Source organism: Danio rerio, chromosome 21, assembly GCF_049306965.1.
Source record: "Danio rerio strain Tuebingen ecotype United States chromosome 21, GRCz12tu, whole genome shotgun sequence".
In the NCBI taxonomy this organism is placed as follows: Eukaryota; Metazoa; Chordata; class Actinopteri; order Cypriniformes; family Danionidae; genus Danio; species Danio rerio.
This window is the reverse complement of record NC_133196.1, coordinates 292,501-310,000: the sequence shown is the minus strand read 5'-3', so window position 1 is coordinate 310,000 and position 17,500 is coordinate 292,501. Positions and strand designations below refer to the sequence as shown.

At 41.6% G+C, this 17,500-nt stretch overlaps 1 protein-coding gene across 4 annotated transcripts in view; it reads right to left on the bottom strand.

Moving 5' to 3' along the window:
* Window positions 1–2,869: 2,869 nt before the first annotated feature.
* homer1 (homer scaffold protein 1) overlaps window positions 2,870–17,500 on the bottom strand; it is a 22,234-nt gene continuing 7,603 nt past the window's right edge. Inside the window, exons 2-11 of one of the 4 annotated variants that reach the window (XM_073935592.1) lie at window positions 16,382–16,538; window positions 14,738–14,869; window positions 13,968–14,060; window positions 13,844–13,876; window positions 12,725–12,742; window positions 8,704–8,843; window positions 8,429–8,588; window positions 5,874–5,984; window positions 4,970–5,050; window positions 2,870–4,889 (exon numbers count right to left, since the gene is read on the bottom strand). In XM_073935592.1, coding sequence (XP_073791693.1) covers window positions 4,695–4,889; window positions 4,970–5,050; window positions 5,874–5,984; window positions 8,429–8,588; window positions 8,704–8,843; window positions 12,725–12,742; window positions 13,844–13,876; window positions 13,968–14,060; window positions 14,738–14,869; window positions 16,382–16,538 — 1,120 coding nt within the window. In that variant the 3' untranslated portion in view covers window positions 2,870–4,694. The remainder of the gene's footprint in view (window positions 4,890–4,969; window positions 5,051–5,873; window positions 5,985–8,428; window positions 8,589–8,703; window positions 8,844–12,724; window positions 12,743–13,843; window positions 13,877–13,967; window positions 14,061–14,737; window positions 14,870–16,381; window positions 16,539–17,500) is intronic. The other 3 variants (XM_073935593.1, XM_073935594.1, XM_073935595.1) reach the window with 3 other exon arrangements.

The following is a 17,500-nucleotide window of genomic DNA, read 5'->3' as shown; positions in this document are numbered from 1 at the left end:
TAAGTGCCAAACGGTCCCGCAGGCTATAGGGTAACATTAAATATGTTCTGCCCCTTCTAAATAATAAATACAGCAGTAAAATGTGTATTCAGAAGTCTTAGACCTTTCCAACGGTATATAGTCTGTCATGATTAGATCAGGAATTAATTGTAATATAGTGATATATGTAATATTAAGCACTGTTAAAGGGGTAAAAATGATCAAAATAGCTCAAATAAATACAAAAACTGAGAAAATCCCCTTTAAAGTTGTCTGGAAATCCATTATGAGCGCTTTACATCATTGATAAAGACAATGAATATTCACTCGAGTGTTGACCGTTTCCTTTTTAATTTTACTATAAACCCACTCACAGTTGTGTTCCAGTGTGTGCACGTGTGTGAAATCAAGATTATTATTCAAAGTCTCTGAGCCTCAGCTCCAACAGTAATAATCATAATCATGATCATCAAATGAACAGCTGGAGCCCTTGAGTTCCTCCGCAACACACGACACATTTGGCAAGAAAAACTCTGGAAAATCAGTCCCACACACACTTTCCCTTTAAATACAGTAAAGATCAAGAGTTCAAAAATATTGCCAGATTTTCCACACATTAAAAAACAGACAGACAGACAGAAGTACACAGCGCAAACCATAAAAACAGAGAAGAAAAAGAACAAACAAACATGTCTGTGCTCGAAATACCCCATAGACAAATATTATCCCTGCCAATATATGCACATTATATATAGAGACATGTCTAATACGCCATGTGTGCAACTTATACTTTCAAATATTGCAAGAATGGCCATGTACACACACACACACACACACACACGTATTTTTATATAGGGTGTCACGGTGGTGCAGCGGGTACCATGATCGCCTGTGTGGAGTTTGCATGTTCTCCCCGTGTTGGTGTGGGTTTCCTCCGGGTGGTCCGGTTTCCCCCACAGTCCAAACACATGCGCTATAGGGGAACTGATCAACTACACTGGCCATAGTGTATGAGTGTGTGTGTGTGTGTGTGTGTGTGTGTGTGTGTGTGTTTCCCAGTACTGTGTAGGAGGTTGAAGGGTATTTGCTGTGTAAAACAGATACTGGATAAGTTGGCGGTTCATTCCGCTGTGGCAACCCCTGATTAATAAAGGGATAAGCCAAAAGGAAAATGAATGAATGAATATATATATTTCAATCATTGCAATTATAAATGTAATTATATGATGAACATGTTTAAATACAGCAGATATTTCATATAAGCATTCATATATGGCCTTATATGTACATATATGAGCAATATTTATATATATATATATATATATAGTGTACAAATGCATTTATAAGTGTGTGTGTGTGTGTGTGTGTGTGTGTGTGTGTGTGTGTGTGTGTGTGTGTGTGTGTGTGTGTATGTGAGTGCGAGTACACACTTATAAATCATTATTGTATTAATAAATGCCTATATTGATCAGACCTGTTGGTTGAAGCATGACTGATCAGACTAAAGCCTCATTCTCAACTCGCACAGGCAAATCAACCTTTCATTTTAACTGTGAGCGAGTGACTTCTGGCAACCTCCGTCTAGACGAGCCGCTGTTGACGACCAGGTGAGCATTTTTCGAGAGACACGACTAAGATTAGAAGCCATCAACGGGCCCCCCTTTAAGCCAGGCCTGGGATTGGGGCTCGGTTGCGAGCACCTGGTGGCCGAGTTGCATCCCATGGGACCTGGTCGGGCTCAGCCTGAAGGAGCAAGGTGGGACCATCATCCTGCAGACCCACCACCTACAAGAGGAGCTGTGAGGGGCCAGAGCATTGTGGAATGGGTGGTGGTTGAAGGTTATTAGCATGACAACCCGATCGTCGGGCACAGAAACTATCTCTCGGGACATGGAGCGCGACCTCACTGGGAGGGAAGAAGCCGAGTCTGTGTGGGAGGTAGAGCAGTACTCACTAGAGATAGTCAGGCTCACCTCAACGCACAGCTGGGGCTCTGGAACTCAACTTCTTGAGAAGGGCTGGACTTTCTTCTACTCTGGAGTTGCTCACAGTGAGAGACGGCGGGCTGGTGTGGGCTTGCTTATAGCTCCCCTACATAGCCACCATGTGTTGGAGTTTGAATGGAGGTGAACCAGAGGGTCGCCTCTGTGTGTTTGGGTCAGGGATGGGTCTCTTACTGTAGTTTATGCGTGCTGGACTCTGGCAGGGCTATCCTCTGTCATCGGTTCTGTTCATCATTTTTATGGACAGAATCTCTAAGTGCAGCCTTGGGCCGGAGGGGGTCTGGTTAAGGGAGCGCAGGACTCCATCTGTTACTTGCAGATGATGTTGATCTGTTGGGTTCATCAGACATGGACCTTCAGCATGCACCGGGGGGGTTTTGCTGCCGAGTATGACGTGGTTAGGATGAGGATCAGCACCTTAAAGTCCGACACCATGGTGCTCCACTGGAGAAAGGTGGTTTGGACCTCCAGGTTGGAGGAAAGTCCTTACCCCAGCTGGAGGAGTTCAAGTGTCTTTAGCCTTTTGTTCATGACAGGTGAAGACACTGCGGCAAAGAAGGAGCTGAGCTGAAAGGCAAAGCTCTCCATTTACTGCTCAATATATGTTCATGTTTCACCTATGGTCATGAGCTTTGGGTCTGACTGAAAGCACAAGATCTCATATACAAGCAGCTGAAATGAGCTTCCTCCTCAGGGTGGCAGGGCGCACTCTTATAGACAGGGTGAGGAGCTCAGAGTAGAGCCGCTGCTCCTCCACATGCAGAGAAGTCCGCTGAGGTGGCTCGGGCATCTGTTTCGGATGCATGCTGGACGCCTACCTAGGGAGATAATCCAGGCATGTCCCACCAGGAGGAGGTCTCAGGGAAGACCCAGGACACGCTAGAGGGACTATGTCTCTCGGCTGGCCTGGAAACATCTCGGGTTCCCCCCGGAGGAGCTGGGGGAAGTGTCTGGGGCTCTCTCCTGAGACTGCTGCCCCCGTGACCCGGCCCCAGACAAGCATAGGAAAATGATGATGATGATGAAGATGATGAAGATGATGATGATGATGAAACTGATGATGATGAAGATGATGATGATGATGATGAAGATGCTGATGATGCTGATAATGATAATGAAGATGATGATGAAGAAGATGATGATGATGAAGATGAAGATGATGATGAAGATGATGATGATGATGAAGATGATGATGATGAAGATGATGATGATGATGAAGAAGATGATGATGATGATGATGAAGATGATGATGATGATGATGCTGATGATGCTGATAATGATGATGATGATGATGATGATGATGATGATGAAGATGCTGATGATGATGATGATGAAGATGCTGATGATGCTGATAATGATAATGAAGATGATGATGATGATGATGATGGTGATGATGATGGTAATGATGATGATTAAAATGATGAAGATGATGATGATGATGATGATGATGATGAAGAAAGATGCTGATGATGATGATGATGAAGATGCTGATGATGCTGATAATGATAATGAAGATGATGATGATGATGATGATGAAGATGCTGATGATGATGATGATGGTGATGGTGATGGTGATGATGATGATTAAAATGATGAAGATGATGATGATGAAGATGATGATGATGATGAAAATGATGATGAAGATGCTGATGATGATGATGAAGATGCTGCTGCTGCTGATGATGATGATGAAGAAGATGAAGATGCTAATGATGATGAAGATGCTGAAGAAGATGAAGATGATGATAATGAAGATGCTGATGATTAAGATGAAAATGATGATGATGAAGAGGAAAATGATGATGGTGATGATGAAGATGATGATGATGAAGATGAAAATGATGATGATGATGAAGATGCTGATGATGATGAAAATGATGAAGAAGATGAAGATGATGATGAAGATGATGAAGATGATGATGATGAAGATGATGATGATGATGATGATGAAGATGATGAAGAAGATGAAGATGCTGATGATGAAGATGATGATGATGCTGATGATGATGAAGATGATGATGATGATGCTGATGTTGGTTGGAAAAAAATTGGTGTGTACACAGCCATTACATCTCAGACTGAGTGTCTCCTGTTTGTCAGGTGTTCTGTGTGTCGATATGTTCTGCTGGATAATGTGCATATATGTGCAGGCGTGATGTGTGTGTATGGGCTCTGAGCGCAGCCGCTGTCATTATAATATCTGGATATAACTCTGTACAATAAATAAGCAGAACTCAAACAGCAGGAAGTAAAGCCACGCCCCCTCACCGAGGAGCGCAAAAACAGACACGCCTTCCTCATCTTCATCATCTTCACCAGTCCATCACACCAGAAACAGATGAGTAAAGTCTGGAGAGAGGTTTCAGAGCCACTGCAGTGTGTGTGTGTGTGTGTGTGTGTGTGTGTGTGTGTGTGTGTGTGAATACCTGAAAACAGTGCGAGCGAGCGTCTGTCCTGTTCCTCTGTTGTATTGCTCAGATTGTGGAAGTTCACGAGTGGAAGAGTGTGTTAAGCGTCCGTCTGCAGCGTCTCCAGATCTGATCAAGTTCATAGAAAAGAGTCCAGATCTGGAGGAGGTCTGTTCTCCGTGTGTGTGTGTGTGTGTGTGTGCGTTAACATCACACACTCCTGCGCAGTACAGTGGGGCGTGTTGAGTGTGTGTGTGTGCATATGTGTGTTTATATATATGTGTGTGTGTGTGTGTGTGTGTGTCTAGCTGCTGTGGCTGTCCATCAGTTTGGCCAGGCTGTCTCTGAGTGCGCTCAGCTCGAAGATCTTGCCGTCCAGCATCTGCAGCAGTGAGCGGAGACTCTTCCTGAAGCTCTGCTCCTCCAGACGCCTGCTCTCCACACGCTGCTCCAGACCCACCAGCTGCAGCTCCAGCTCCTCGTTACGCAGCTCCGTCTCCTGCACACACACACACACACACGGTCAGACACACTGAAGAGGAAGAGGAAGAGGAGGATGAGGAGTGAGGGTGGTCTGACCTGCAGCTTGTGTCTGAGCTGATCTCTCTGTGTCTGCAGCTCTGTGGTGTTTTCTACTTCCTCCTTCAGCTTCTCCAGTTCCTGTGAGGAACACAAGCAGACACACACTCAACACTGCAGCTTCACACTGCTCACACTTACACAACCATTGAGTGTGTGTGCACGTGTCTGAGTATGTGTGTGTGTGTGTATGTACATGTGTCTGTGTGTGTATATACAGCTGAAGTCAGAATTATTCGCCCCCCTGTTCATGTTTTCCCTCAATTTCTCTTTAACGGAGAGCAGATTTCTCCAGCACATCTCTGATCATAACAGTGTTAATAACTCATCTCTAATAACTGATTTATTTCCTCTTCATCATGATGACAGTAAATAATATTAGACTAGATATTCTTCAAGACACTTCTATACAGCTTAAAGTGACATGTAAAGGCTTCACTAGGGTAATTAGGGGAACTAGGCAGGTTAGGGTAATTAGGGTAACTAGGCAGGTTAGGGTAATTAGGGTAACTAGGCAGGTTAGGGTAATTAGGCAAGTTATTGTATAATGATGGTTTGTTCTGGAGACTATCAGAAACAAATATAGATTAAAGAGCGAATAATATTGAGCTTAAAATGCTGTTTAAACAATTAAAAACTGCTTTTATTCTAGCCCAAATAAAACTAATCAGAAGAACAAACATTATCAGACACACTGTGAACATTTCCTCAATCTGCTCAACATCATCTGGGGAATATTTAACAAAGTAGTCAAAAAGGGGCTAATATGAGTGTGTGTGTGTGTGTGTGTGTGTGTGTGTGTGTGTGTGTGTGTGTGTATGTGTGTTTGTGTGTGTGTGTGTGTGTGTGTGTGTGTGTGTGTGTGTGTGTGTGTGTGTGTGTGTGTGTGTGTGTGTGTTCAGACCTCCTCTTTGGCCTTCAGTTCGGCCTCCAGCTCCTCAATGGTTTGGTTCAGCTCCGACTTCTGTGTTTTGATGCCGGTGGTTTGTCCACTCACACACTCCAACTCTGTGACCTGACACACACAGACACACACACACAACAAGAAATAATTGATGATATGCTGTTGAACCCACTCATCCTCCACATTTCCTCCTCCTGATGTGATGTTTGACTGTTGTAGCTGTGTAATAACTCTAATCATTCAGTGGAGTAATATGGAGCTGTAATGCACTCTAAACCTGCCGGAACTACTTTAGCTGTGCCTTTATCTGACAATAAACACCTAAGTGTGACCATCAGCCAATCAGAATGGTCTAACAGGGCTGTGCTGATCCTCTTCATGAGTTCTGGCTGAGTTGTGAGCAGAACCTGCATTAAACCAATCAGAGTCTCGTCTCTCATTCCCTTTAAGAGTCAGTTTTGTCGCTCCAGGGTGCATTTACTATTGACATGACGAGTCTGTAAGAGTAAAACCTGAACTGAACACTTTACTAGCAAGAACGCAGTTAAACAGAGCATCTGCAGCACGAGGATAAAGAACCAGCCTCCTCCATTCAGCCTCTGTACTTTACTCCTTTACTTTACTCTTTTACTTTACTCTTTACTTTACTCTTTTACTGTACCCCTTTATTTTCCTTTACTTTACTCTTTACTTTACTCTTTACTCTTTACTTTACTCCTTTACTCCTTTACTTTACTCTTTACTTTACTCTTTACTCTTTACTTTACTCCTTTACTCCTTTACTTTACTCTTTACTTTACTCTTTACTTTACTCCTTTACTTTACTCCTTTACTTTACTCTTTTACTGTACCCCTTTATTTTCCTTTACTTTACTCTTTACTTTACTCTTTACTCTTTACTTTACTCCTTTACTCCTTTACTTTACTCTTTACTTTACTCTTTACTTTACTCCTTTACTTTACTCCTTTACTTTACTCGTTACTTTACTCTTTTACTTTACTCTTTACTTTACTCTTTACTTTACTCTTTACTTTACTCCTTTACTTTACTCCTTTACTTTACTCCTTTACTTTACTCTTTTACTTTACTCTTTACTCCTTTACTTTACTCTTTACTTTACTCATTTACTCATTTACTTTACTCTTTACTTTACTCCTTTACTTTACTCTTTTACTTTACTCTTTTACTTTACTCTTTACTTTACTCCTTTACTTTACTCTTTACTTTACTCCTTTACTTTACTCTTTTACTTTATTCTTTACTCCTTTACTTTACTCTTTACTTTACTCCTTTACTCATTTACTTTACTCTTTACTTTATTTCTTTACTTTACTCTTTTACTTTACTCTTTACTTTACTCCTTTACTTTACTCCTTTACTTTACTCCTTTACTTTACTCTTTACTTTATTCCTTTACTTTATTCCTTTACTTTACACTTTACTTGACTCTACTTTACTCTTTTACTTTACGCCTTTACTCTTTACTTTACTCCTTTACTTTACTCTTTTACTTTGCTCTTTACTTTACTCCTTTACTTTACTCTTTACTTGACTCTTTACTTTATTCCTTTACTTTATTCCTTTACTTTACACTTTACTTGACTCTACTTTACTCTTTTACTTTACGCCTTTACTCTTTACTTTACTCTTTACTTTACTCTTTACTTTACTCTTTACTTTACTCCTTTACTTTACTCTTTTACTTTACTATTTACTTTACTCCTTTACTTTGGTGGAGTGAGGAAACGGTGCAAACTCTCTCCACTGAACACATCCATTAGCCCACATATTTAATCTCCTTTGTTAAACACAAAGATTTGCTTCAAAACTGTTTCTAAATTCAGCTCTAATCTCCAGCAGAGGAATAAATGAGCAATAATAATGAAGTGTGCTCAGAAAACTGAGTTATATCCAAACACACGTCCTGTTCTTATCCACATATGCTGATGCAGACGTCTCCAAAACCCCACAGCTGGACACATCTACACTTGTGTTTATTATAAATCTGCAGATAATCAATAACACTGATCATAATAATCACATTATACAGATGCAGATGATCATCAATAAGCTGAAGAAGCCCCCCGAAGTGAAGAAGGCCTGGAGGCAGTGTGTTTATATTGATGGAGAAAATCATCATTCCTGGATCATTTTAATCTTTAATTGTCCATCTGTAGAGATGTGTGTGTGTGTGTGTGTGTGTGTGTTGCTGATCATCCTGTGTGTGTTCAGCAGTGCTCTGCTGGACTTTAGAGCAGCTTTTAGTTGGTCAGTGGTGCTGTTGGTCTATTTTAGCTCCTCAGAATAGCAGCGCTCCAACAATGCGCCTTAACACACCTCCAACATAGAGCAGCACACACATGAGGCCACAGAGCGCCGCAGATGGAGTTACTATTTAAACAACGTGATGCAAAACAGGAGAATTACAGTTGTGCTGGTCTGAAAATAGCAAAGAAACACACCAAACACGTCTTGCACCTTACTGCGCCGGGTGAATGATGGAGCCCTTAATGTGTGCATGAGTGTGTGTGTGTATTTGTTGTGCATCTCTGACCCGTTTGTGCAGTCTCTCGGCCTCGTCCTGATATGCCGCCAGCTGCTGCTTCCACTGCTTGACGTTAGCCGTCGACTCCAGCAGAGCCGCCGTTAGCTTAGCATTGTTTCCCTTCAGCGCCGCTAGCTCAGCCTCCCAGTGCTTAGTGATGGAGGTGGAGCTGAACACACACAAACACACACACACAAAGATAAGTGTGTATAAATTATATTCATTACATACAAATATATATACTGTATGTGTTTGTGTGTGTGTGTGTCTGTGTGTGTGTGCACCTGTGTGGTAAAGGTACAGCATTGAGCTCCAGTCTGCAGCCGGTGTTGAGTGCAGCGTCAGGCGTTTCTCTGTCTCTCTCCTCGGTGCCGTTGATGCTCTCTGGAGTCACAGGAGACTGAAGATCACCAGCAGCAGATTCCTGACACACAAACAGCATCAGCACTGCTGCTACACACACACACACATACACACACACACAAACACACACACACACACACACACACACACACACACACACACAAACTCACACACACTTTCTCAACAGCAGGTGATGAGGAACTGTCCAGACTGCTGAACTCCTCTGAATCAGCAGCGTCTACACTAGATCCTGTACCCACCACATTATCAACACAACTGTTTTCAGGAGTTTAACGTCCTGACTTCATCCCTACTGTTAGGATACATTCCTAAAACTCTTACATTAGCTATAATTAAGCCTCTTATTAAAACACCACAGCTCCATCAGAGACACTAGAGAGAGTCACCTCTGCTCATGTTCAATCCTACAAAGAAACAATATCTGTGGAAAACTTCAATCTGGATTTAGAGCATTTCATAGCACAGAAACAGCACTCATAAGAGTTGCACATGACCTCCTCCTGTCGTCTGACTGTGGTTGCATTTCTCTCTTAGTGTTATTGGACCCCAGTGCTGCATCTGACACAATCCATCACGATATTCTCCTTGACAGGCTTGAAAATGATGTTGGTATTACAGGAACTGTGTTGGCCTGGTTCAGGTCTAATCTATCTGAATGTTATCAATGTGTGTCAGTTAATGAAGAGGCATCACACAGATCAACAGTACACTGTGGGGTACCACAAGGCTCAGTTCTTGGTCCCTTACCGTTCACACTATATACGCTACCGCAATGTGATATCTAGGGCCAGACGGACTCTGCTGACATTTTTAGCTATTTCTGCGCAGATTTTTTTTAAAAACTGCAGATTTATGCAAAATGATTTTGGGAGTATCATAACTAAAACCCTAATATATGAATAAAATATAAAGAACATAACAAAAAGTAATCCCTCATTAACTTTTATTTAATGTTTACAATGCAAATCCAATTACATCCCCTTATTTGGTAAACAAAGCAAGTCTCATATCATATCTCTACTGAAAGACAGAAGTATTACTGTGCACAATGCACTGTACATAAATCAGATGGACATTTTCATATTAGTCAATAATATTACTGTTATTAATTTAAAAACTGAATACATATAGATTTACACACATTTACTCGAGTAAATAAACAGAATCAATGATGGAATAAAACTTTCCGCAGATTCCGTGTGGGCCTCGTGATGTCATTAATAAACATGGAGTTACCTTCCACTGTTATGCTGATGATACACAACTTTATATCTGCTCACGGCCAGATAACTTGTACGAGTTTACCAAATGAACAGATTGTAGAGCTGATAGTAAACACTGGATGACTAAAGACTTCTTATTACGAAATCTGATTACTAAATTCAGACTAAACTGAGCTCTTGCTTATTAGACAAAAACCCTCACACACAATCACCCAGAGCACTGTCTAACCCGTGATCGACTCTCAGTTCAGTCCGCATATTCAGTCAGTGGTTTGAGGGTGATGTTTGACAGCAGTCTGGGGTCTGAAGGCCAGATTTCAGCATCTGTAAAACTGCATTGTTCCATCTTCATGTTGCCAAACTTCAACATCTGCTGTCAGTGTCTGATGCGGAACAGCTGATTCATGCTGTCATGACCTCTCTATTAGATTACTGTACTCTATTAGATTACTGTACTGCGTTACTAGGTGGTTGGCCTAATTATTAAACTTCAGCTGGTTTAAAGTCCTCATATTGATCCTGTGGGCCAGCCTGAACACCAGCCGCATAAACATACACACACGCACACACACACACACACACACACACACACACACACACACACACACACACACACACACACACACACACACACACACACACAGAGACACACAAACAAACACTGCTGCTCTACAAACACACACACACACACAGAGACAAACACACAAACACCATCAGCACTGCTGGGGCCTGTTTCAGTAAGGAGGTTCAAACAAACTTGAACTCTGAGTTGATTTACCGAGAGATTAAAAACTCAGAGTTTTCGGTTTCAGAACAGCTGATCTGAGTTGGGTCAATCAACTTCGAGTAGACCAACTCAGAGTTAAGCGCGCACACCGTGACTTTAAAAAGGCATTATCAATGGAGCGCAGACATTACGAGTGACTATGGCAATATCTTATAAAAGAGATCAGCATTTCTTTCTCCAGCTGAACTTGATGTTCTCATGCAAAGTTTTAGCAAATATGAGCGTATATATTTGAAAAGAAGCAACCATCAGTGAAGAAGAGACAGTTAGACTGGGAAAACAGCTGCTCAAGTTAATGCCTAATTTCACTTTTTAAGTATTTAAATATTTAAGTATAATAAAATAAGTAATGTAATGTGTGACATTTATTTTTTATTTTTTCTAAACTTTTATACACATTTATTAGTTTTAAATGATTTAACAGTGCACTTGTGTGTCTGCCTTTTTTATTGATCAAGTGATAGAGGTTAATACAACATTTAGAAGGTAAGCAGTACTCAAAATAATTTTTAGAAAGAATAATAATCCCATTAATCTAGTTACAGTGCATATCGAAGGTGAATTTAATTGAATTTAATTATTTATTAAAAAAGGACAAGCCATTCTCGTACAGTTCTTCTGTGTGTGACTAAAATGTAGGCAATAGCTATGTTTCCATCCAAATATATTACATAAATGTATGTGCAAAACTGGAATATTGCATAAAAGATGCGAATAAAGCAGCGTTTCCATCCAACGAGTCAAAGAGAAAAAAAATGGTCACTTCCTGATTAAACTGGCACCAAATATCAACAGTAAAAACAGAATTTACTGTGGTAGAAGAAGCTGCGTCAATTAATTCTTTATTTAATTAATGTACTTGCGCCTCGATGTCAAAAGACAATGCTGAAACACAATGAACACGTGGGGGCGTCTGAAGCCATGAGACGCGGAGACTCTTGACACGCACCAGACACTCTGAGGTAATTAATAATATACACTAATACTGAAACAGTTCAGGCATTTTAGAATGACTAAAACAATATTTAAGACGTGTTACAGTGTGCTCAGCCTCCATTTACACACATTTTCATTATCATATGATCATGATCTTTTTTTAATGTACATACTGTCATTTGTTCAGTAAAAGTGTTTCCATCATTTTCTATCTAATAAAAGTTTATCCTACTCAGTTATGCGTGTTTTTTATGCATATTTTAAAAAGTTATGTGCATCATGACGTTTCTATCAATCGTTTTTATGCACGTATCCAAAATGAGCATTAAAATAGGTGGGTGGAAACGTAAGGCTAAGGCGAGAAATACCGCTTCATCTTAAAAAAAGGGGAGGAGACCGACAGAAACTCTGAGTTTAGAGAATAAAACCTGCTTCTGACCAGGTTAGATTCACAGAGTAAGTGACCACAGTAACTGACTCTGAGTTAAAGTTACCTCTCTTTCAGAAACAGGCTTGACTTACCCTGCCTTCTAGAGTTTAACAAACCTGCCATTTTGAAACGGAAAACCCAGAGTTTCTCTCATTTCAGGGTTAAAATACTCTGAGTTTTCAGTTAACCTCCTTTCTGAAACAGGCCCCTGCTCTACAAACACACACACACACACACACACACACACACACACAACCACACAAACACACGAACACCATCAGCACTGCTGCTTCACAAACACACACACACACACACACAAACATATGATACATGTATAATTGTAATCCAGCAACTAACTCTCTCTCTCTCTCTTTCGCTGTGTGTGTGTGTGTGTGTGTGTGTGTGTGTGTGTGTGTGTGTGTGTGTGTAAATCTGGAATGTACCTTGACCTGATAAACACAGGGCTCATTATAATAATCATTAAAATGCGAGCCAATCAGAGGAGGGGGGAAAACACAAGATCGGATCATCTGCTGGAGTCTTACCTTCTGCGAAGTCCGAAGCTGAGACACAAGCACATCCACAGTGCACTCATCATCATCATCATCATCATCATCATCATATTAATAATATTAATAATAATATACAGAGATCATAGGCTGATAGGGGCCACAGTGGAGGGGTCACCGGTGCAGGTTTGATGATCAATGAGTGTATTAAATACAGATGAAGACAGTTATTGGCCCTCAGTGAAGGTTGGATTACTGATCAATATTCCCCCAGTGCTGTTAACAGAGCGAGGGCATGCTTCACTGGGTTTACTAGACATGTGTCTCCTGGAGAACGTCTTGGAGAGAGTTAACCCAAAGATGTCAAGTCTTAGGAAAAACCTTTAAGTTTGAATTTCTTTTGTTGAACAGTAAATCAGAGACTTTAAAGAATGTTGAAAAGCAGCAACTGGCAGGAAAAGCAAACACTATGGAGGTCAATGGTTACCAGTTTTCAGCATTCTTCAAAGTTTCTCATTAAAACAGAACAGAAGCTGTGCTTACAAAATATGCCAGTGAGACTTGTGCATGAAACTGGAATATTGCATAAAATATTAGCCAATTAATCAGTGTTTCCATCCAACGAGAAACTAAAGAGAATAAAATCCTGCTAAACGTGCACAAATATTCAGAATGCAGAATAGAGATGTGGAGAGCTGTGAGAGTGTGTCTGAAGTAAATACGTAAACTGCTGTAGTAATGAGTCCATTCAGTCAGTCATTCATTCATTCATTTTCCTTCAGTTTAGTTCCTATTATTTATCAGGGGTTGCCACAACGGAATGAACCACCAACTATTCCAGCATGTTTTACCCAGCACTGGGAAACACACATTCACACACACACACACACACACACACACACACACACACACACACACACACTCATACACTCACACACTACGGCCAGTGTAGTTGATCAGTTCCCCTATAGCGCATGTGTTTGGACTGTGGGGGAAACCGGAGCACCCGGAGGAAACCCACGCCAACACGGGGAGAACATGCAAACTCCACACAGCACTGGGGGAGATTGGTCATGAACACTGGGCTGATGATGTTGTTGTCCTGTAGTGGGGGTGTAAAGGGGCACTTCAGGGCCATGTTTGTCTGCTTCTTACCTTCAAGCGTGGGAAACACGAGACCGGTTTGCGCTTGAGAGACAGTGTGATGGAGACGTCAATAATCCATCATCAATAACTGATCACCGTTATATGCTGCATTAGTGTGTGTGTGTGTGTGTACCTGTGACGGTGTGCTGGTCAGCTCCATCTTCTCCTGAGATTTCTCCTTGGCCAGCCGCGCCGCTTCTTTAAACTCTGAAAACTTCTCTGCAAACTGCACACACACACACACACACACACACACACACACACACACACACACACACACACACACACACACACACACACACACACACACACACACACACACTGATTTAGAAGCAGTATTTGTTGTAAAATAACTTTGAACACACACACACACACACACACACACACACACACACAGATACACACATGCACAAATATGGTCATGCACACACAGACATAGATACACAAGAACACGCACAAACAGATACACACACACACACACACAGACAGACATACACGCACAGACACGCACACACACACAGATACGCATGGACACACACACACACACACACACACACATTTACTACAATAACAAGGTTATTTAATAAAAAATATACACACATGCACACACACACAAATGCACTCACAATCACACACATGCACACACACACACACAATCACACACATGCACACACACACAAACAGACAAACAGACACGTACACAAGCACGCACCATGCACACACAGATACACGCAAACACGTACACACAGACACACACGTGAACAAGCATGGACACGCACACACACACGCACAGACATACACTTACAAATACGCATGGATACGCACACACGCACACACATATTTACTAAAATAGCAAGGTTATTTAAATTAAACACACACACACACACACACACACACACAGACCTTGTTGAGCTGCGTCTCAGAGGAGAAGCCCAGGCCGTAGACAGTGTTAGCTCGACTGTCCGCCCACTGACCGAACTTGTGTGAGGTTTTAGTGAAGGTCATGTTGGGGGTGATGGTGCTGTTGATGATGGCCTGCAGAAACACACACACACACACACACACACAAACATCAACACACACATATCAACACACACCTATTTACCACCATACCATCAACAGCTATAAACCCTACAGTCAAATGTTCATAACTCATCTCTAATCACTGATTTATTTCCTCTTCATCATGATGACAGTAAATAATATTAGACTAGATATTCTTCAAGACACTTCTATACAGCTTAAAGTGACATGTAAAGGCTTCACTAGGGTAATTAGGGGAACTAGGCAGGTTAGGGTAAAGTTATTGTATAACAGTGGTTTGTTCTGTAGAATATCTACGGTAAATAAATAATTAGATTAAAGGGTTAATAATATTGACCATAACATGTGTTTAAAACATCCTAAACCTGCTTTAATTCCAGCTGAACCAAGAGAAGAACAGAAACAGTTAATGTCCTCGCTCTGTTGAAAATAACTAGGAAAATATGGCTCAGTGGTGTCGCACTATGGCCTCACAGCAGGAAGGTCTCTGGTTTGAGTCTCGGCTGGGTCAGTTGGTGTTTCTGTGTGGAGTTTGCATGTTCTCCCCGTGTTGGTGTGGGTTTCCTCCGGGTGCTCCGGTTTCCCCCACAGTCCAAACACATGCGCTATAGGGGAACTGATCAACTACACTGGCCGTAGTGTATGAGTGTGTGTGTATGGGTGTTTCCCAGTATTAGGGTTAGGGTAAAACAGTAGTTGGTGGTTCATTCTGCTGTGGTGACCCCTGATGAATAAAGTTACTATAAGGCTTTATTTATAATTTTTTTCTGTTACAAGACACGCCCCCTACAGCTGATTGGATGCAGGTGTGTTTTGGGAGATGTCTTTTAAAAAGAGAAGTAAAATATTCCATATACAATATGATCAAAATTCTAAACATAATCAACTGAGAATTCTCAATCATACTGATCATCATCAAACACGTGTTTATACATCTTTATTTGCACAGACACCCCTGGCCACTTTATTAAAAACACGAAACACCCATACACACACACACACACACACACACACACACACACACACACACACACACTCATACACTGCGGCCAGTGTAGTTGATCAGTTCCCCTATAGCGCATGTGTTTGGACTGTGGGGGAAACCGGAGCACCCGGAGGAAACCCACACCAACACGGGGAGAACATGCAAACTCCACACAGAAACAGCAACTGACCCAGCCGAGACTCGAACCAGCGACCTTCTTCATTGCAACACCATGCCTATAAATCTGTGAATAACCCAGCTCCTGTTCATCTGACCCAGCTTCTGTCTCGCTACAGCCCAACCCGCTCTTCAAGAGCTCTACACTCAGGGCTTCTGAAGAGCAGAGTCCACTAAAGGAGGTCGAGTCTTCTCCTTTATGGCTCCTGAACTCTGGAATAGTCCTCCTGATGATGTCGAGGCTCAGACACACTCTCTCAGCTCAACACTAGAGTACACACACATCTCTGCAGTGACGCACACACACATTGTATCGGCAGGAAGTGATGCGGTTGTCTGACCTTTGACCCGTCGAGGCTGATGATGCGGTAAACGTTGCGTGTGCTGTCGTAGAAGTAGGACACAGTGACGGCGTGCTTGCTGGTGGGAACCCAGTTCTTCTTTGTGTTCGGGTCGATCTGGAAGACATGAGCTCTGGTGCTGAAGATCGGCTGCTCTCTGCAGGACACACACACACACACACACACACACAAACAAATAAGCGCACACACACACAAGAACATATGAACAAACACATACACAAATAAATGAACACACACACACGCACATACACAAATACACGCAAACACACAAACACTCACATTTATTCGGTGCACAGCACGCACACACACACACACACACACACACACACATACACACACACATACACACACACACACACACAAAACAGTTATATATAGACAAACACAGACATACACACAAAAACGCAGACACACAAAAACACACACACACAAACATGCACAAATACACAGATATACACAAAATGCAACACACACACACACACACACACATTCATGCACACATACACAAATGCACACACAAGCATGTACATATATACACATAAACAAAAAAAAAACACACACACACAAATACACACAAACACAGACATACACGCAAAAAAGACACACACACACACACACACACACACACACACAAAAACACAGATCCACAAATACGCACACACAGACACATATACACGCATAAACACACACACACACACACACACACACACACACACACACACACAGACACACACATAAATATATGCACACATTTATAAACACACTGATCACATAAACACACTCACGCACACACAAAGACATGCATACATACAAACACACAGTAACACACATACACACGAAATACACATGCGCAAACACATACAAATCATACACACACACACACACATTCACAAATACACACACAAACACACAAAAATACACAAATATCCACAAAATCAGACACACACATTCATGCACACATGCACATACAAACACACACAAACACTGATACAAACACACACACACAAACAAATGCACACAAACATAGACATACACACAAAAATGCAGACACACAAAACAGACACAATCACACAAACATTCACAAACACACAAATACAT